At 47.7% G+C, this 17,886-nt stretch overlaps 9 protein-coding genes across 9 annotated transcripts; 3 read left to right on the top strand and 6 right to left on the bottom strand.

The window, feature by feature from the left end:
- Nucleotides 1-36: 36 nt before the first annotated feature.
- GGI43DRAFT_433967 (uncharacterized protein) lies at nt 37-2,502 on the top strand (the record flags this gene model as incomplete). The annotated part of the gene is made up of 4 exons (XM_083209828.1): nt 37-172; nt 221-504; nt 535-1,705; nt 1,748-2,502. The coding sequence occupies 4 exons, from the start codon at nt 37-39 to the stop codon at nt 1,903-1,905; spliced, it is 1,749 nt and encodes a 582-aa protein (XP_083060966.1). The 3' UTR covers nt 1,906-2,502.
- Nucleotides 1,913-4,322, bottom strand: GGI43DRAFT_372564 (fungal specific transcription factor domain-containing protein). The gene is made up of 5 exons (XM_083202573.1): nt 4,101-4,322; nt 3,364-4,032; nt 3,099-3,302; nt 2,761-3,035; nt 1,913-2,698 (listed from the first exon to the last, which is right to left on the bottom strand). Exons 1-5 carry the CDS (start codon nt 4,229-4,231, stop codon nt 2,082-2,084), a joined length of 1,896 nt encoding a protein of 631 aa, XP_083060967.1. The 5' UTR covers nt 4,232-4,322; the 3' UTR covers nt 1,913-2,081.
- Nucleotides 4,323-4,485: 163 nt separating this feature from the next.
- Nucleotides 4,486-6,446, top strand: GGI43DRAFT_404458 (Alpha/Beta hydrolase protein). Its single transcript, XM_083205930.1, has one exon. The coding sequence runs from the start codon at nt 4,755-4,757 to the stop codon at nt 5,727-5,729; it is 975 nt and encodes a 324-aa protein (XP_083060968.1). The 5' UTR covers nt 4,486-4,754; the 3' UTR covers nt 5,730-6,446.
- GGI43DRAFT_372562 (uncharacterized protein) lies at nt 5,817-6,587 on the bottom strand. Its single transcript, XM_083202572.1, has 2 exons — nt 6,435-6,587; nt 5,817-6,264 (listed from the first exon to the last, which is right to left on the bottom strand). Exons 1-2 carry the CDS (start codon nt 6,476-6,478, stop codon nt 6,006-6,008), a joined length of 303 nt encoding a protein of 100 aa, XP_083060969.1. The 5' UTR covers nt 6,479-6,587; the 3' UTR covers nt 5,817-6,005.
- A 1,652-nt stretch (nt 6,588-8,239) lies between these two features.
- GGI43DRAFT_404462 (uncharacterized protein) lies at nt 8,240-9,098 on the bottom strand. The gene is made up of 2 exons (XM_083205931.1): nt 8,921-9,098; nt 8,240-8,612 (listed from the first exon to the last, which is right to left on the bottom strand). The coding sequence occupies exons 1-2, from the start codon at nt 8,950-8,952 to the stop codon at nt 8,387-8,389; spliced, it is 258 nt and encodes an 85-aa protein (XP_083060970.1). The 5' UTR covers nt 8,953-9,098; the 3' UTR covers nt 8,240-8,386.
- Nucleotides 9,099-10,448: 1,350 nt separating this feature from the next.
- Nucleotides 10,449-11,598, bottom strand: GGI43DRAFT_404465 (uncharacterized protein). The gene is made up of 3 exons (XM_083205932.1): nt 11,362-11,598; nt 10,978-11,282; nt 10,449-10,808 (listed from the first exon to the last, which is right to left on the bottom strand). Exons 2-3 carry the CDS (start codon nt 11,007-11,009, stop codon nt 10,505-10,507), a joined length of 336 nt encoding a protein of 111 aa, XP_083060971.1. The 5' UTR covers nt 11,010-11,282; nt 11,362-11,598; the 3' UTR covers nt 10,449-10,504.
- Nucleotides 11,599-13,301: 1,703 nt separating this feature from the next.
- On the bottom strand, nt 13,302-14,490 carry GGI43DRAFT_383617 (uncharacterized protein; the record flags this gene model as incomplete). The annotated part of the gene is made up of 3 exons (XM_083203409.1): nt 13,302-13,868; nt 13,907-14,195; nt 14,252-14,490. 3 exons carry the CDS (start codon nt 14,488-14,490, stop codon nt 13,302-13,304), a joined length of 1,095 nt encoding a protein of 364 aa, XP_083060972.1.
- Nucleotides 14,491-14,631: 141 nt separating this feature from the next.
- Nucleotides 14,632-14,964, bottom strand: GGI43DRAFT_383618 (2EXR domain-containing protein; the record flags this gene model as incomplete). The annotated part of the gene is made up of 1 exon (XM_083203410.1): nt 14,632-14,964. The coding sequence occupies one exon, from the start codon at nt 14,962-14,964 to the stop codon at nt 14,632-14,634; it is 333 nt and encodes a 110-aa protein (XP_083060973.1).
- A 945-nt stretch (nt 14,965-15,909) lies between these two features.
- GGI43DRAFT_404468 (uncharacterized protein) lies at nt 15,910-17,033 on the top strand. Its single transcript, XM_083205933.1, has one exon. It carries the CDS (start codon nt 15,951-15,953, stop codon nt 16,755-16,757), a length of 807 nt encoding a protein of 268 aa, XP_083060974.1. The 5' UTR covers nt 15,910-15,950; the 3' UTR covers nt 16,758-17,033.
- Nucleotides 17,034-17,886: the final 853 nt, after the last annotated feature.

Below are 17,886 nucleotides of genomic sequence, written 5' to 3' on the forward strand. Positions count from 1 at the left end.
AACTATAGCTGCACTGTTTGCCATTAATAATTAAATATGGCTTCTGTATTGGCCGAAATATCTCTCTCTGATCTGAATACTCCTCTACCATGCGATGCCACAATTACGGGGCTTCAGCATATCGCTTCATACAACTGGCTTGAGGAATCCTCACCGACTATCTCGGTTCCAGGTAGGATATCTTCTGCGCTGCCTTGATGAGTAGTTCTAACGTTTGAAGGTGCTCCACCTCTTTGGTCACCACCCTCAGTGCCTTCGATGCTCACGCCTGATTCTGGGATGGTATATATTGACCAAAATGCGGCCCGCAGCCCCCACTATCCTCTTGAGCCATTGTTCCGTGCCCTTCAGGTCCAGAATCCTGATTTTGAACTCGGAGATATAGACCTAGTTACCGATAGAAATAATATCCGCAAACTCTTGCGCTTCGTTCAAGGGTCCTCTACTGAGAATTTCGAGATTCAAGTTGAAATTGCTGGTGGCAAGACAGCAATATTTACACGCGTGGAGATTAAGTCGAAAGACATTATCTAGGACTTCAGAGGGTTCGGCCATAATTTTGAGAAGGCGTACACAAAAGGACTCCCTGGAAGTACTGGACATCACAGGATAGTTCACTATCTCTTCGGTGGCATGAAATGCCTCATACGACACGAAACCGATGGCTATATCGACAGCAAAACCAATTCAGATAGCATTGCAAAAGCAGTGGACGTGATTGATAGCATGTCGGACCTTCTGGGAGCTGTTTCCATCTCCAAAACCAGCAAACCTGTCAGCAAGCAGCTGGTAACTGTAGTGAAAACCAATACCATGCCAGTGGATTTGGCATCGACCCTCGAGATTAAAACTCGAGCTGCGAGTCGGATACTTGACATGGCCGATGTCACTCCTCAACTCTGGATCTCGCAGACTCCGATCCTGGTTATTGGTTACCACCAACGCCGCATTTTTAACAATGTTCAGCTGCGCAACGTTAAACCGGAAATTCATGACTGGGAAGCTGCCAACCAAACAGCTCTTCGGAAGTTGGTGTTTCTGATCAAGAAAATAAGCGAGGTGGTGGGACGTAGCAGTAGTCGCAATGCGACTGTAAAGTACGATGGCGGAGTAAAATTAACAATTACCAGTGGCAGGCAAGAACGAGCACTACCTGATGACTTATACTCGCTTTGGGACGTGAAGAAACAGGGAGAAGGTGACGACATTATACAAGCTCGTGGCAAGACTGCCGATACCTCACAAAAGAAGTCGTTAGACTCGATACCCGCTCTGGGGCATATCAAGAGAGATACGAACGATATTGCAGGCTCTGAGCAGCCGTCAGGCGGCATCACAGCTTCGTTACCAACTGATAGCAATATGCCTTTTTCTGACATTATAGATTATGCAGTTCAGGCTGGATTGCGGCAATTTTTTCGACGAATGCCGATGTGTCTCTCCGACTACCAATCTCTCTGCGAAACACTCAAATCTCGCGCCATTGATGTACTGGCAGGACGCAATCTGCGTGACATCATGAAGGATCTGAGACAAGGAAAAGAGGACTGGGATCCGGAAGAGAGAAGAAAGATTGGAGGATTGAAAAGTCTGGCACGAGACTCCGCTTTTAGGCTCCTTTATATCTTTATCCTTGACTTGCGTGAGTCAGGAGCTAACGATCAAAATATGGCCTACAACGCCACCACATTCGTGGTCTCCCATCGTAGAATATTCAGATACAGAACTCGGAAGATGGTCTGACAAGCATTTGAGATGCGGTTTTCGATTTCGCACAATCAGCAGAAAGGTCTAGACAAGTGGCCTATCAATGATCCCTCTTGCGGAAACTCAAAAGAGGAGGAGGAAGAGGATGTAACTACTGAGGAAGAAAGCTACTATTATGACTCTGATTGGTCTTTCTAAAGCGCAGCCTGGAGATTGGCCGGTGTTTGCCAACCGAGTTTTGTCTCTGGTGCCACCTTAGATGGAAGACGACTAGAATCTCGGATGAAAAGCCTCAGGGGTTGAACTTAGCTGAACTACATGGCGGCGAAGCAGCAATTTACTGTCCAGCAATTTGATCCACGGGGCTCAGTTACTTATATACTAGTATACATACAATCCCACGAATCCTCCATTAAATCAGAGAGCCACGAATCTTGGACTAAATTCATAATAAAGTCATCGGGAATCATAGTATTCTCAGCTGAAATAGGAAACGATTCAGTGAAATCCTTCTCTAGGTTTAAATGGGCCATGTTTTTCGTCATCTCTGTCCACATCAACATCTTGACTGTCTTGAAAAAATGCGGTGCCTTGTTCAAGAGTCCTCTGTTCAGCCCGTCATTATCCACTATCCCAGCCATCTCCAAGGCGCGTTTGGCTTTCTCAGTATATTGATCAAGGATTTGAATCACATCAGCGCGCTTCCTGGTCTCGGTCAGGTCCCACCCAGGTTCATTGAGCGTGTTAAGCTTGAAAAGGACCACGAAGCAGTGGGTGAGTTGGGTGAAGCTGTCAACAGATATTCCAACCCAGTCAGGAAGTGCCAGATCATCAAACACAGCTAATAGGTGCTCAATTCCAGTTAGAGCCGACTCGAGGTCTTGAATTCTTTGAATATTAGTTCCATTATGTTGAATGTTATTTTCGTTGCGCCTTAGGAAGAATTCCTTTATTTTTAGCTCTGTGCTTAGTAGAGAAGACAATGTAACCCCTGAAGAAATTCTGTTAAATTTATTCAAACATGGATTTAATTGGGTTGAAAGGGCTTTATACTCTCTGATTCAAACTTTTCAGGTAAATTTTGCCTGATATCGTCAAGCTCCCTGAGCAATGCTAAATATAGAATTCTCGACGGTGGGTTTCCGCTTCCGCTTTCCGTGTTCTCGTTTACGAGACAAGTGATCCGATTTGTAATTAATTGGCATCTTATTTGAGTCGCCAGGATAATATCGAGGCTTGTCTGAGTACCCTGGCTCAAAGCCCGGGCACAATCCTCTAAATACGTTGTCCAATCAAGCGGATACGTTTTCCTGTACCCTGCCCACGTACTAGTTTCCGTTAGCTAGATGGTATTTCATATTAAATTTGCTGCTATGATATTGTAAACTTACGCAGAGGTAAGATGAAATAATGCAGCGAATGTGCGACGTTCCTCCATGGTCCGAGCAGATTTTGCGGATGTCTGGTGGGCAGTCAGACGGTTGGACCTGCCACGTAGTGATGTTCCACAGTGTAAGTCAAGTTCGAAAGCCATCGACACAGACATCTGGGTAAGCATGGTCATGAAGGGCTTGTCTTTTTTACAGTGATGCGACCTGATCCAATTAGTCTCCAGTGCCTAACTTAAAAGCTTCCGTGCAATAAACGATTTCATACCAAGAGGAAAAGCAAATTATGCCGAGAAGTAGATCCAAGTTTGCATGATGTTCACACACTACTCGTCGGGATATTATTTTCCAAATGTGGTCTGCAAGGTCGAACTGCTTCGAAACAATCTTCGTGGTCAACGCCATGATGACAAGCCACACGAAGGGTTTCTCTTTACGTAAATCGGAAGCAGATGTTGTGGCTGGAATGTGAATGAATGGAAACATGGGAATAAAAGCACGGCGAAATGTCGCTAATTGCTCCTCAGCCTCTCGATCCGTGACAATGTCAATAGGTATATCACCCGCAATTGGTGATGGAGGACTAAATGTCATCGCTAATGGGTCATTTGGAGCCTCGGCTGGCCGAAATAGATGAACGACGCTTTCAGTCGTGTCAATAACGACCTCTGGGCCACGTGCAATCGAAGGAAGAATAGGATCATCTAGCGATCTCATTGTTGATGGAGTGTCGTCATTGTCAGATCTAACTTCAAGGGTTTGTTCGACAGGCGGTTTGGCAGGCGTTCGGGAGCGCACAAGGGATATCACATTGTCCAGCTTCTCTTCCAGTATATTATGAGGCGGCGGCGACTGCACTGACCGAGAGGAAGCCTTTCGAGCTCTGCGCTTACGTATAGAGACCGGCTGTTCACAAGCCTTGGCAAGACGATGGCACCTGGGTGTTCCATCAATTAACAGTTATGACCCTGGCAAAGTAGGTCGGAAATGGCAATGTACTCTCACCTCTCACATCCGGAACCATCAGACCGAAGGAAACATTTGCACTTGGCCCGGGAACAAGCCACGCATGCACGTCCATATGGGGCTGGAGTCAGTGACTCTGTTGTTGATTGGTGGAAGGCGCTAGAATCCATCGCTTCATCCGAATCGAAGTCAACTCCGCTACATTTGGTCTGTTAGAGCAGGATTCTGGCATCACAAGCCGGTAATCTTACGAGACAAGCCTAACGACGAGGAAGCGCCGAAAACCCGCGGGAGCCGGTGGTTTGAAAACCGCGGGTTTTCCCAACCCCGCTCTCAACCCCGCGGGGTTGGGAGTTCCATGCCTTAGGGATCAATTAGAGTTCACCACCATGTGACAAGACTCTGGGTATCGTACGTATGGCGGGAGGGAGATATAAGAATGACGAAAGAATTAAAAACTTCAATGATAATAAATTCAAACTATTTTACCTTTAGCTGATATCCAATAATACTTGTTTGATAGCCCATACACGCCATTCGTGTTTATATATCTGAGCAATCACTCTCTTTCATTCCTACTTCCTTTATAACTTCAAAAATCCCGAGACTTTACTCTCTCTTTGACATTTCCCGCCTATAATCTAAAATCAGCAAGCCAGATACCCTTTCTACACCCTTGCCTACGAAAGAAAAATGCCTTTCACAAGATCTCACAGCCTCCCTTCCGATGGTTATGCTTCACAAACGGTCTGGCGTGACATTCAGAAATTTCTTCCCGACCGTCTTCACTTCACGGACGAGCATTGCCCTGTGGAAGAATGGTGGGAGCATAAGGGATACAAACTACACCTGGATCGATGGCGTAACCCAGCAGCCAAGATTCGGTTGATACTACACCACGGTGTTGGAACCAATGGGCGCCAAATGTCGATGATACTCGGTGTGCCTCTGCACAAGGCCGGCTTCGAGCTTGTAGCTATCGACATGCCTGGCTACGGCTGTACAGAGGCCCTTGATGGCCAGGTTTGGTCGTACGATGATTGGGTTCAACTATCGAGCGATTTCATCGACCACGAACTGGAATCAGACCCGCGACCCATTGCGCTCTACGGTCTAAGTGCTGGTGGAATGTTGACCTACCATTCTGCCGCTCTCAACCAGAAGGTCAAGGGCATCGTCGGCATGACTTTTCTTGACCAGCGCATTCAGAAAGTTGCTGACACTACCGCGAGAAACATTCTCATGGGCCGTATTGGACTGCCCCTCACTCGCGCTGCCAACGCAACATGGTTTGCGCGCATGAAGATACCCATGTCGCTCGCAAGCAAAATGTCGACATTGGTAAATAATGAAGACGCCTTACGGGTTTTTATGAGCGACAGCACTTCAGCAGGGTCAGCAGCCTCAATGCATTTCTTGGCAACTTACTCTCAATACAAACCGGCGATGGAACCAGAAGCCTTTGACGTGTGCCCCGTGCTCTTAACCCAGCCTTCACTGGACCGATGGACACCTTTGGAGCTGAGCGAACTATTCCTTTCTCGCATTACCAAGGTATCTGTGAAAACTGTGGAGCTTGAAAAGGCGGGTCACTATCCCCTCGAAGAGCCTGGATTACAGCAAATGGCGGACGCTATCATCGAATTTTTAAACGGGCTAAAGCTCTAAAGCAGACACAAGTTCCATGTAGTTTAGATATCTCAATTTTCAATACGCTATCGCATCTATCGCATCTATCGCATTTATCTTTAACAAATGAATCTATCTTTGTAGGATTTTCTATCCGTCTAAGTGCAATATCTCAATCTATAGCTATATTCTTTGACCCAGCCAGGACTAAATAGATTACCATCTTCAGCTGGCACCCCTGGAGACATTATAACTTGCATAAACTTGCATTTCACGCGAACTCTCATCAAGAAACGTTCTAATCATCAATGCACCCTATTTACCAGCCGAACTTTTACCAAGAAACTGGTCATCGAAGGCGCGCAACTCTTGGCGTATGCGGGTTTCCGCTTCAATCTCTGCTTCAGCGTCGCACTGCATCTTCTCAAACCCCAGTGGCGGGCGCTTATAGCCGTGTGCTGTCTCTTGGCTTTTGTCAAGAAAACGATTGAGATTATAGCTAAGATCGTTGGGAACGCAGGGACCGGCAACGGCTTGTGCACCCTTGCCAGTTGCAGCTCGAGCTTCGTTGGCTCTGTACGACAGACTGATTCAGTACTAGCGGGGACTTTACGGGGATACGTGGGCACCAGAAACAGGAAGCGCACATAAGAATGCCACGGTGAGAGTGCACGGCGTAGTGGAACAGGGAGTAAAAAAGCGAGAGAAATGGAATGGAATTTCTTTTATTCCGAATGTACTTACGCAATGCCATCACCGCAAATCGCACCTGTAGATGAAGTAACCATGGCGGAAGGAAGGCCGAAGTCTGGCTGACGGCTTAGACGGATAAGGATCTAGGCTCGGCCACATTCACCAAAATATAGCTGAAAAGCAACATGGAGCAGCCTCAATGGGAAACAAAAAGGTGGAGATGGCCCGGTATTTATGTGTGAATAAGAGAACACAAGGTAGAGCGCTTTTCCCACAGCCACTGCAACTCCCCCGGGCAAGTAATAAAAGGACGGATGGCACCATCTCCACTAAATCCGGCCGTGAGCGGAGCTAGCGGCGCCGTACACGAGAACCGAAGGGTCCATCGAAAGCGGGGTTTGACAGTCCGGAACGCTGTCTGCTATAGAACGTGACGTACTAAAGAGATTAAAGAGCAGGGGCAGAGAGAAAAGGCCTCGTCCTGCAGACCAATCATTGTGAAGCCCTGGGGTTTGCTTCTGTGACGGCCATTGCGTCCTGCGGAGTTTCTGGTATGGAAACAGAAAAGCCGTGACAACCAGCATAGGGCCAGTTACCAGGACGTCTTTATCTGATGAGAAATAGAGAAAGGAAGAAAATATGATGTGTAGTAATTCTCCGTATGTGCCCTTGTATATGGCAGCATAAGAATTGGCGGAGGCTCTATTTTACACCATTGTCAGCAGTCTATGCCATACGGAGAGAACAGTCCATCGGAGAAATGCTCATTGGTCACCCCATCTCGCCGGCAAACCATCCAGCAATAAGCCGGTCGGGCATTCGAGAAGAGCAGATGAATAAGGCTCAGCTTCAGATACCAATCTGTGGGAAACGGAGATTGAAGTGCACCGCTATCTGCTCACTGCTGAGGGCAAGGCATCACCATCGCTGTGGGGAATTTGTGCTTCAACCCCCCCATGTGGACGGCCAATGGGCCCTGATAGGCCCTGGCTCGTATTCGTATTCCGTATTGCGGGAGTTGCAGCTGGAAGCATGGGATTTTTATTACCTTTTTCTCTTGCGCACGAGTTTCATGACGGACGAAAAAAAAAACATGAGCAAAAAGAATTAAAAGACACTGGGATTGAATGAAAGGTATTGACACATACATAGCAAATCCCTACAGCATAGCATATACTGAGCTAGGTAGTAGCTGCACCACCCTACTAACAGATTGTCCTATTTCTTAAGCCAGACTGGTTTACAGAATACTCATATTCATTCATCGTAATTAACAGAAATGAAAAATTGGGGAAATAGATTACATATTGTGTTACGCAGAAATCGAAGTTTGACATGTAGGCAGCACGCCGTGAAACTCACCATCACAAGCTAGCTGCAGGGCAGGTTTCGGGAAATGGGCTCTACTCAAGTTTACTTTTGCCAGCCGCCAGTGCTTACTTGGCAAAAAATGTGGGATTAGCAAGGCAGTGGTCGTGGTACGACGCTAAGCAGGATGCGAGAATGCTCCCAACATCCATATCAAATAAAGCGGTTCGCTATAATCTGTCGTTGCTCGCTCAGTTTGCGCTAGCGAGTCTTAGTCCCACTTGCAGCATTAATCATACATGTAGTAGTGACCGAAAGAGGCACTTAGGCAATGCCAGCGCCCCCTTCAGTCGGCTTCAAAGTGTCACTACCCATGGAAAGTTAAGCCACTTGACCGTATGCGCTTTGGCTGAGCTCTAGATCCATCTCCGGAGCCGTCCCTAGTTTCGACTAGGCTACCTACTACCCTTTTAGGATTTTTTTTTGGCTGCCTTGTTCAGCGGGTTTTTAGGCAGCCTGTGGCACTAATATGCGGTAATAAAAAGAAGTATTGATAAAACCTCGGATTGTATTTTGTACCCAATGGATATCTATATAACAATGTAATACATATAGGTATACATATATTGCGCCAATCCATTTAACGCACTGCCAGATAAAGGGCAGAATGACACTCTGTGAATATCGTGCATGCACTAATTGCGTGCAGAGGCATTGCGAAATTTCTCATCGAACGCGCGCAGCTGGACAAGTATTTTCGACTCTGCTTCAGCCTCGCTTGGTGCTTGCTTGAAACCGAGTGGCGGATGTTGGTCTTGGTCGGAAAGAAAGCGACCAACAATGAAAGTGGGATCCGCAGGGACGAGTGAAATGGTAGCTTGAGTGCAGCCCAAAGTAGCTGCGGAAGAGGCGCCGTTGTGACTAGGATATACCTGGGTTAGCATGGGCCAAGAGGTTATATTTGGCAGCAATGTGTAGGCGTATTTTGAAAAGAGCGACACAGATTTCAATATTTTATTGTAAGAGAGAATTGGTGGTTGATCAATGAGAAGACAGGTTGATCTCTAATCTTGGCGTGAATGTTTGTACCTGAATATGTGCCTAGGTACCTAGATAACAAATATAAAAACGTAGGTGGTACATGTATTCTTTGTGCTGGCCGCATTGACAACGCTTTCTAACCCTAATCCAAAAAGGTGGGAAATAAACTACCAAGAGACAGCGCTTACGTATTGTTGTTAAAATTAGCGGTACTGGCCATTTTAAAAAGCAGAGATTCTAATATAAGCGAATAAAGGTGAGGGTGCACGGATAGATAAAGCTATGGGCAGTATATAGCAGACAAGAGAATAAGGGATAAGCGGGTGACTGCCGTCAGTTGGTATGGGATAAGGGTTGGGGAAAACAGACAGGAGAACAGAGGGAATTGTAAATGTTTTAAATAGGTCGTCCCAAGAACAAAAAGGCACCTAGGTTTTTGTTCTCTCAATGCTGTTTTCTGCTTTACTTCTCAACTAGGCATCACTACGCTCAGATATGCAATCCATCGACTTCTACTTCATCATATTCGTGTGCCAGTCCATTTGTGGTGAGCAGCGGAGTGCTTTGATTGGAGAAATGAGGGGGTATCTACCCAGCTAAAGCGCCACACTGCACATATGGTGGGCAAGCTGAGAAACTGCACGCTAGCCCCTCCAACATACATGCAAAAATCCTTTTGGCTGGGGATCGATTCGGTCGTGGCGGTCGTGGCGTTCGTGGCGTTCCGAGGCGGCTGGTGGCTTGCTCCGAATCTGGATTTACCATTACCATCCTTGGTCGTATTCAACCACCTGCAGGGCGATTTTGTTCCTGCTCATGGGCCCAGTCGCCATTACGCAGGGTGCGAGTGTAGAGGGCGTTGATGGAGGCGCTCTTCTTGCGCTCGGCCGATGTCTGCGCGAGACTCCGAGCCAGATTTTTTTTAGCAATCGACATGCCGCTCTCATGTCACTGCGGATTACATGTAGTCAATGGGATGCCATTCAGATTCCAACGTCTCCTTAGACTGGACATCCTAATAGAGAAATATTAAAACTTTCTCGGCGCTACAATGGTACTCCTCCTGTTATGAAAACAAAATAAGCAAATAAATATGACGAGGTTGTAGATTATTCACCTACTCATTCACAGGACCTAGGTGAATGGCGCGCCACTCCTCGTCTAACATCCACCATATGTGAGGTTTAGTTCTAGATACCAATCTGCGGGAATGGAGATTGAGAGGCATCGCTTTCGCTTATTGCAGAGGCCAAGATATCGGGGCAATCATCGCGGCGGAGAGCTGTTACGCTGGCCTCACGTGGACGGCAAATGGGTTCCAGGGCGCCCTGCCTCGGATTAGTATTCCGCGGTGCGGAGGTTACAGCTGGCTCACCCACCTCCGTTTAGCATGCGCTGGCGACGATGATGGTGCCCAAAGGAAACGGTTGGGCATTTCCAGCCCCGGTTAGTTGCCTTCAACAGCGCCACAGTAGAAGGTTGAGCCAGTCAAGGATGCCAGATCTGTGGTGGGTCGCGCACGCTACGCTCCGGGTCCGTCTCTGGAGCCGTTTTTAGCTTCGATTGCCCTTTTAGGAAACTCGGCAGGCTTGCACGAGGCGGCTTGGGGCTGATTGCATGGCATCGATAAGCCGGAATAAACAAAAGACATGAAGTAGCGGAGTATATTTTATTTATAATATACATATATATAACTATTGCATATATATTACGTCAATTTACTTTTGCCCTTATATTTGGCAGAACGACACGATGCGAATTCTCACACATGCTCAGTTGTGTGTCGCTTTGTGACTGGCAGGAGAATTGCCAAATTGCGCACCAAGCGTGCGCAACAGCACTGGCATCTTCGCTTCTGCTTCGGCTTTGCTAGATGCTTGCCCCATGCCGGGCGACGGAAATTTCCCATCAAGATCGCGCAGCAGTACTGACATCTTCTCTTCGGCTTCGGCTTCGCTTGGTGCTGGTTTCATACCGGGCGGCGGGCGTTGGTCTTGGTCAGCGAGAAAGAGGCAGATGCAAAAGCCTGGATCTTCTGAGATGAGTGCGGTGGCTGAAGAAGAGGCGCCATTGTGGCTGGGATAAATATACACAGGTTAGCTCGATTCAATGACAAGGCTTGAGTATTCTGCTAGCCAAAGGAAAGGCCTGTTGAAATTATATAACAAATATGAGGATACAAGATATTCATAATTGCCACAAAAAGATGAAAGAAAAAAAAACATTACTAATAGATGGCACTTACATATTGCAGTTACGGTTAGTGTTACCAGTCATTTTGGTAAACGAATTCAAGACGAGCGAACAAAGGTCAGGGGACGTGGATGCCCCAAGCTGTGGGCGATAAAACGAACAGGGGATAGAAGACTGGAAGTAAAAGTATGAGCTGAGCCGCGAGACTGATATCAGGTTAAATTGAGAGAAAGAGTTGTTGTCTAGCTCTTTTAAAAACTTCTCTGGCAGTTCTCGGGGCGTTATGTATGCTGCGGTGACGGTGACGTTCACTGTGCAAGGACAGAAAAAGATGGATTAAAAGGCTCGATACTGTCACTTTGGCAGCAAGTCAGCTCTCTGAATAGACAGGGAGGGCCCCTTGATTGAGCAGTGAGCAATGGGTCTGAGCTTTTACCTAAGAGCTCCTTTCTTCTTTTCTTTTTGTCTTGGGCGATAAAGCACTTTCAGTGCTTAGTTGTTGAAATATCCAAGATGAATGTGTGCTATTTCGGCTATATACCTAGCAGATAAGAGACTAGATGGGTGCTGATTGTATTTACCTAGTAGGTACTTTGTAGGAGAGCCTAGAGAAGAAGACGGAGGCTTTAAGAGGGAAAGACAAATATTTATACCAGTCTACGTGTGACGAAAACGATACACGAATTTTTACCATCTCCCTGCACTGCATCCTACGTTTTGCTTCTCGGCTAAGCGTTTCTGCGATTTTATCTAATGCCGATGATGATACGACCTACGGCCGGCGCTATGGTGCCACAAATGTACTAGCCCCCCATTGATGCTACCGCTTTCCTGCTACCGCTTTCCTGCTACTTTTCTGCCTCTAGGCTTATTCACGACGGACACCGCAGCATGCTTTATTGGGTTCCATGCATTGGAGATTTCCTTGGTGCATACAGAGTACACTAGGCTGCTTTCTCCTTCTCCCTTCAGGTACAGGCACCGTGCATGAATGATGGAACACAAATTGTGAAACTGGCATGTACTCGCGCTTGCAGACCATTGAAGATTCCTATGGTGCATACAATAGCCTGCTTTCTGCTTTCAGGTACAGGCGCCGTGCATGAATGATGGGACACAAACTGTGAACCCGACATGTACCCGCACCCACAATGATGGTAGAATGTTACACGGAAGAGGCTGAGTGGCTCGGATGTGCTCCTGAGATCAAGAAAGTCTACATGCAACTCTAACTGGGAAAGGTCGTTTCATGCTCTCACTAACATATGCACAGAGAAGAGGGCGGGTAGAACAGATGCAAGATATTGAAATATATATACTAGACTAAGAACAGAGGATGGACAAACGTTTGTTCTCCTGATATCGATTTCGCCTTTTATTCGGCCAGGCTTTACATATTCCTTTCTACTAAACATCGCCTCCGTCGACATTTTACCGTTTTCCAAACTATTGGGTAGGTAGCTACCGAGACATATTGACGTGTACCTCTAATGCTAAGGACTGTGCCAGATTTCGGCCCGGCCAGGCCGGACGACGATACGACGGTCAGGGAGCGAGGACGCTAAATTCCAGGTTATAAAAATCCGACGCTAAAACATCAATGCACGAGAGTAGTAGCGCTAGAGTCACGCTAGACGGTAAGGCATCGGACGCTAGATCGGGTAGGTTGAGCCAGACGCCAGGCGATCAGCTACAAAGTTGCACAAGAGATAATACCTTAGTAGGTAGGAAGTGGGGGTGGAGGCAGAGCGTGCCGATGACGAAGTCCGGCCTGGCAACAAACATCAACAATCTGCCTTCAATCCCCGACTCTTATTATCTCTCGTGAGATAAAATACTCAATATATAAAAGGCTAAACGCATGCTAGTTTGGCTCCCTGTCTGGGCTGTTGACGAAGGTGGCCGATCAGCTTCAAAATCACTTGATGTTTGTTGCCGGGCCGGACATCGTCATCGGCACGCTCTGCCTCCACCCCCGGTCTCGGTCCCCATGGTCTATCATGCCCCATTTTCTTATATTATCGTGTACTTTGCCAGGCCAGATTCCATACCAGATTTAATAACAATCGCCAAGCTACAGCCATAATACCGTGGTAAACTGCCTTGGATAGTAAGTCCCCTATCTAGATTCCGGCTTATATCTCTTGGAGTTAATATGCTAATAAGGAAATGGTACAGGAAATTTTAGCACTATAAACACTCCCTTCTTCTGTTGTAGAACGAGTATAAGCAGATTAATACTATATTTACAACATTATCGAAAATGTAGACTTCGGCAGATGGCACACAAATTGCATTTCTAGCAGCAAAATTCGCTATTCAAAAGCGGGCGGTCCACCGTTCTCTCTCATCACCCAAGATCACCGCTAACAGGGTTCAGGTCTTACAAGATGTGACCTTCACACCCTCAAACTGATTGACCCTGTCCTTGATACTGCCCAGGGCGTCAATATCCTTAGACGACATGCCGCGCTTCACCCTGGCCGCCTTGCCCCAGCCGCCAGCGCCTATACCCGCAGTGGCCAGAGTCGAAAAGATAGTAGCGAAGGCGTTACCGGGGCCCCACGTCAGTAGGCCGGCGTCGGTCGCCGGGCCAAGCATGCCGAGGATGGTGCGGACAGTAGTCAGGCCAGCCGCACCGGCGGCCGAGCCGACAAATGGGATGAAGAAGAGGACGCCAGTGATAAATGAGAGGATCATTTCCTGGCGTTCAGCCTTCTTGATCTCCTCAGCCTGTTTGGTATCCTCGCCCATGCTGCTGACGGCTGAGTTTATGCTCAGGGCAGGGAGCATCGCTGCGTCGACCAGATCAGCCGGGTCCTCGAGCCCGTCGTAGTCGGCCATGGTAATCAAGACATTAAGTCTTGACAGCAAATCTCTTGACTTGTCGTCCGTGTCTCCAATAATATCCTTGGGGTTAGAAACCTTGACGTCGTCGTTGGCCTGAGGGTAGTTTCAATATCAATTATCATTTCCCATACACACTTGTTAATGTCATCGGAGTATTGGCAACCGTTCTTCAAGTAGACGTGGGTATTGCCAAACTCTATCCAATCCTTTTCAATCCCGTAGTCATCGTAGATAGCTTTGTAGAAACTATCTTCATTCTCGAGCTTGAACGTGGTGTTTGGAGCCGCGTCTTCGATAAGCCAATTTCCAACCTCGCCGTCCTTGAACTCTGTCGGACAAGTAATCTTGAATGCACCACGGCCGCTTGTACAGTCTTTAGAGTCATCGCAGTCTTTGTTTCTGGCATCATCGCAGAAGTAGCTGCAACTACCACAGCAATTGCGCGGACCCGTCTCCTCGCACTTTTCCAATCCAACTCGTGCATTTGTGCCAAGGTCATATGCCAAAAATCATCAAGGGCATAACTAATCTCATCCGAAAGACTATCTGGGTCGGGTGGGTTTCCCTCGCAATCAAACGAGAACACCGTCCGCCAATCGCCCACCATCTTTAGCTGAGAGCCAGTGAGTACAAGCCCAGACCCCTCGTCAAGGAACATAATATTATCTTCAGGACAGCATCCAAAGCTCCGGTCCGTAAACACATCTCCCCACATTATATCACCAGGCTCTAACACCACCTGAATTTCCCTGAGGCTCTCTAATTTACAGAGAGTGGACAACCCATTATAAGTGGTGGCCGACTCATACCAGTCAAGGTGGTCATCAGTCCGAATCTCAAGCCGTTGCACCTCAGATCAGTAGGAGGAGGAGACAATGTCCTCAATGGCGTAGAGGTTCGAGACGCAGAAAATGTCAAGCTCAAAGTTGACCCACGTCCAGCGCGGCTCGGTGCCAGCGGTGAATGCGCGCTGGTAAGGCGCTTGCTGACGAGACTCGTGGCATACATGCATGAGTGCCGGGGGCGGCGTTGACGTGGTCTCGTAGAGAATATCCTTGCCTCGCAGGCGCTGCTTCTTGCTGAAGCTGCCCTCGCTCTTCTTCACGCGGACCTTTGTGATGCGGCGGGGCGCCACAGCCAAGCTCCAGATGTAGGAGCGGAGCTCGGAGGGAAGGCTGGCGAAGGACATGTGGAGAGATTGCAGGAAGAACGCAGGAGAGGAGAACGCCCAGTCTGTTGGTAGGGGGGCCCGAGGATCTTTTGTGCAGACAGAAAACGCCGGCGATGAATGCGAGGATGGAAAATGGAAATGCCTTGGGAATGTCCTAATGGGGATGATATCCGACACCAAGTATACCTAATTAAAGGCAGACCCGCCCGGCCGATGAGAATTTCAGGTGGCGTGAGGCTCTACTTGTCGAGCCCTGAAGATGAATGTGTACGTATGTACATGTACGGAGTAGGTACAGAGGGCAGTGTCTTTCAATCACTGCTACTGAGGTATGTTGTAAGTATTGCATTGTGTGAGTGAGACTTCAGAGATGTAGGTCTGATCGGCAGACTTCCGTTGTTCAGCTCCGCTGCCAAGGCCACCAATCATCTCCGCGGATATCCGTTGCACTGTCTCATACTGTGCATTCCATGATGAATCCTTAGCCCTGTCTCTGGCCAAGCTTATAATTTATGGTTAAAAAAGCGCGCCAACCGCGCGGCTCCCGAGCACTAATGGCGGCCACTAGTGATGTACGACGAGCTCAAGTACCTGCCAAGAGGAGGACCTCTACTTCTCCACGGCACAGTTACGTACACCGGACTCTTCCGAGATGCACTGCCTCACGGCCAGTGAGATTCTGCCAATGCTACGTCAACAGACCAACGTCTTTTTTGGGCGTTCCAATCTCTCCTCTCCCAGCTCCGTGCAACGTGGTGCATCTCCACCACGCGACGGATTTGAATAGGTACTTAACCCCGCGCCGCACAGAGTCGGTAGTCACGCTGCCTTTCCTCCTGGTAGCTGGCCTGGCCTCTTTACCCTCATCGATATCACAACCTGAACTTACGCGGGTCTTCCCATATCTCTCACCCTTTTTTTCATGGCCCTTGATTACTCTCTTCTTAAACGTCTCATCTCATCAGGGAAAGAAAGAGAGAGCAAGAGCGGAAACAATCGTCGCCATGAGGCCAATCTCTGCCTCCAGCCACCTCTCGGGCGGCGTCCTGGTAACGTTGGTCTTGGCTCGTCTTTGTGCCGCTGCCCCGAAGCCGGCCTACTCTTTCGACCCCAAAACCGTCAAGAGCTGTATCGACTGGTGGAACAATGGTGATGACAGCACTTCTTGCAAACACGTCAGGGACATGTTCGGCATCACCCCAGAAGAGTTTCACGAATGGAACCCGTCTCTCGACGTCGACTGCGAGCCCTGGCGTTTCCCCCTGTCCTACTGTGTGTCCACCAGTGACCGTGATCCCCCTCCAGGTGCCAGCACCACAACCACTCCGGCCTCTTCCACTACCACCAGCAGTTCCAGCTCACATGTGCCCTCCCCCTCCTCCTGGACGGCCCGGGGTTGCTACCCAGACGATGATTCCGACTTTCCAGTCCTGGAGCACATGGTGAGCAACGAGGGAGGTGACTCATCCCGGAATATTGCCGGCTGCGAGGACTCGTGTTGGAAGGCGTCCGTCAACAACACTGTCCTCTACGCCGGTGTCAAGGCGGGCAAACAATGCTGGTGCAGCAGCTTCATCGGCGGAGAGTCGACTAGCGATCAGGACAAGTGCGACAAGCCCTGCAGCGGCGACAAGGACGAGATCTGTGGTGGCGAGAAACATATCAATGTTTTCGAGCCTGTTACTACTAAGGCTACTTCTAGCGCTAGTAGTATCACAACCTCCCACTCCAAGACCACTACTCAGACTTCTTCGTCTGCCATGAGCACTGTGACTGACTCCGGGGCTAATCGCCTCCGTGCCTTTCTTTGACATTGACCATTCGTTTTGTATCTACTCGCCATGTCGCACACACATCGTTCTTCTCAGTAACGTGGACATGACAATCCTAAATAGACACTATAAATCATTTCACTAAGCTCGTCTCTTGCCATCTGTAGCCATCTCCGTAGCTTCTAGACCGTGCAGTTATCGGGTTCAGCGCAAGTTCAAAATCTTCTAATTTAAACGCCATCGTCTTCTTAAATTAAAACACTCGGTCGTTGTGGAACTCACCGACGCTTTTGCATTGACCGACCTTCATTTTATAATATATAAAAGTTTTCCACAGTCAGTCTAGATTATTGTTCCCGCGTATTTCTACAACCTTTTATTAAGCTCCCATGCGTTGAAGACTGTAACAGCGTAATATATATATATATACACTAGTTTATTTAACACACTATAAAATCAAGGATAGAATAACACTATATTAATATCTTGCATGCGCTCAGCTGGGTGCAGAGGCATTATTAAATTTCTCATCAAATTCTCGTAGCTGGATAACCATTTTTAATTCTACTTCAGCCTTGCTTGGCACTTGCCTTAGACCGGGAGGCAGATGTTGGTTTTGGTAAGTGAGAAAGCGGCTGACGGTGAAATCGGCATCCTCAGGGATGAGGGAGATGGTGGCTTGGGTGCAGCATAAAGTTTCTGCGGAAGAGATATTGTTGTGGCTAGAATAAACTTGTATTAGCCTTAATTAGGAGGAAATAATATTTCATCAGTTTGAAGAGAAGTTGGCCCCTGACGTCAGCCTAAAAGTTTGTACTTTATATGTAATAAATATCAAAATCCAAATGGTATCATGTACCACTGGCATCAATAGCGCTTGCTAAGCCTAACCCAAAGACTAAGAAATAACACTTACATATTGTTATTAAAATCAACGTTACTGGCCATCTTGGAAAGCAAATACTTTAAGACAAGCAAATAGCGTTACGCAGTGAGGATATACTACACTGTAGGCAGTATAATTTCATAAAAGGGAACAAAAGAAGAGCTAGCGAGTAGAGTCAGATAGTACAATAGTCTAGAAAAGAGGATAGGGAAAAGGCGAGAGGAGATGTAAATGCTTATATAGGTAGTCCAAAGAATTAAATCACATACGACGATCAATGAT

The sequence above is a fragment of the Trichoderma evansii genome (genome assembly GCF_050947405.1).
Source record: "Trichoderma evansii strain SZMC 28006 chromosome Unknown GGI43scaffold_9, whole genome shotgun sequence".
NCBI lineage: Eukaryota > Fungi > Ascomycota > Sordariomycetes > Hypocreales > Hypocreaceae > Trichoderma > Trichoderma evansii.

Excerpts from the sequence above, each read along its gene's own strand:
- GGI43DRAFT_372564 (XM_083202573.1), bottom strand. The coding sequence starts at position 4,231 with ATGGATTCTAGCGCCTTCCACCAATCAACAACAGAGTCACTGACTCCA. Across the intron at positions 3,303-3,363 it reads ATAATTTGCTTTTCCTCTTG|GTCGCATCACTGTAAAAAAG; the intron begins GTATGAAATCGT and ends TAATTGGATCAG. Across the intron at positions 3,036-3,098 it reads TTATTTCATCTTACCTCTGC|TACGTGGGCAGGGTACAGGA; the intron begins GTAAGTTTACAA and ends AACGGAAACTAG.
- GGI43DRAFT_372562 (XM_083202572.1), bottom strand. The coding sequence starts at position 6,478 with ATGGTTACTTCATCTACAGGTGCGATTTGCGGTGATGGCATTGC. Across the intron at positions 6,265-6,434 it reads ATTTGCGGTGATGGCATTGC|AGCCAACGAAGCTCGAGCTG; the intron begins GTAAGTACATTC and ends TCTGTCGTACAG.
- GGI43DRAFT_404462 (XM_083205931.1), bottom strand. The coding sequence starts at position 8,952 with ATGGCCAGTACCGCTAATTTTAACAACAATAC. Across the intron at positions 8,613-8,920 it reads GCTAATTTTAACAACAATAC|TCACAACGGCGCCTCTTCCG; the intron begins GTAAGCGCTGTC and ends GGTATATCCTAG.
- GGI43DRAFT_404465 (XM_083205932.1), bottom strand. The coding sequence starts at position 11,009 with ATGACTGGTAACACTAACCGTAACTGCAATAT. Across the intron at positions 10,809-10,977 it reads ACTAACCGTAACTGCAATAT|CCACAATGGCGCCTCTTCTT; the intron begins GTAAGTGCCATC and ends TATTTATCCCAG.
- GGI43DRAFT_404458 (XM_083205930.1), top strand. The coding sequence starts at position 4,755 with ATGCCTTTCACAAGATCTCACAGCCTCCCTTCCGATGGTTATGCTTCA.
- GGI43DRAFT_404468 (XM_083205933.1), top strand. The coding sequence starts at position 15,951 with ATGAGGCCAATCTCTGCCTCCAGCCACCTCTCGGGCGGCGTCCTGGTA.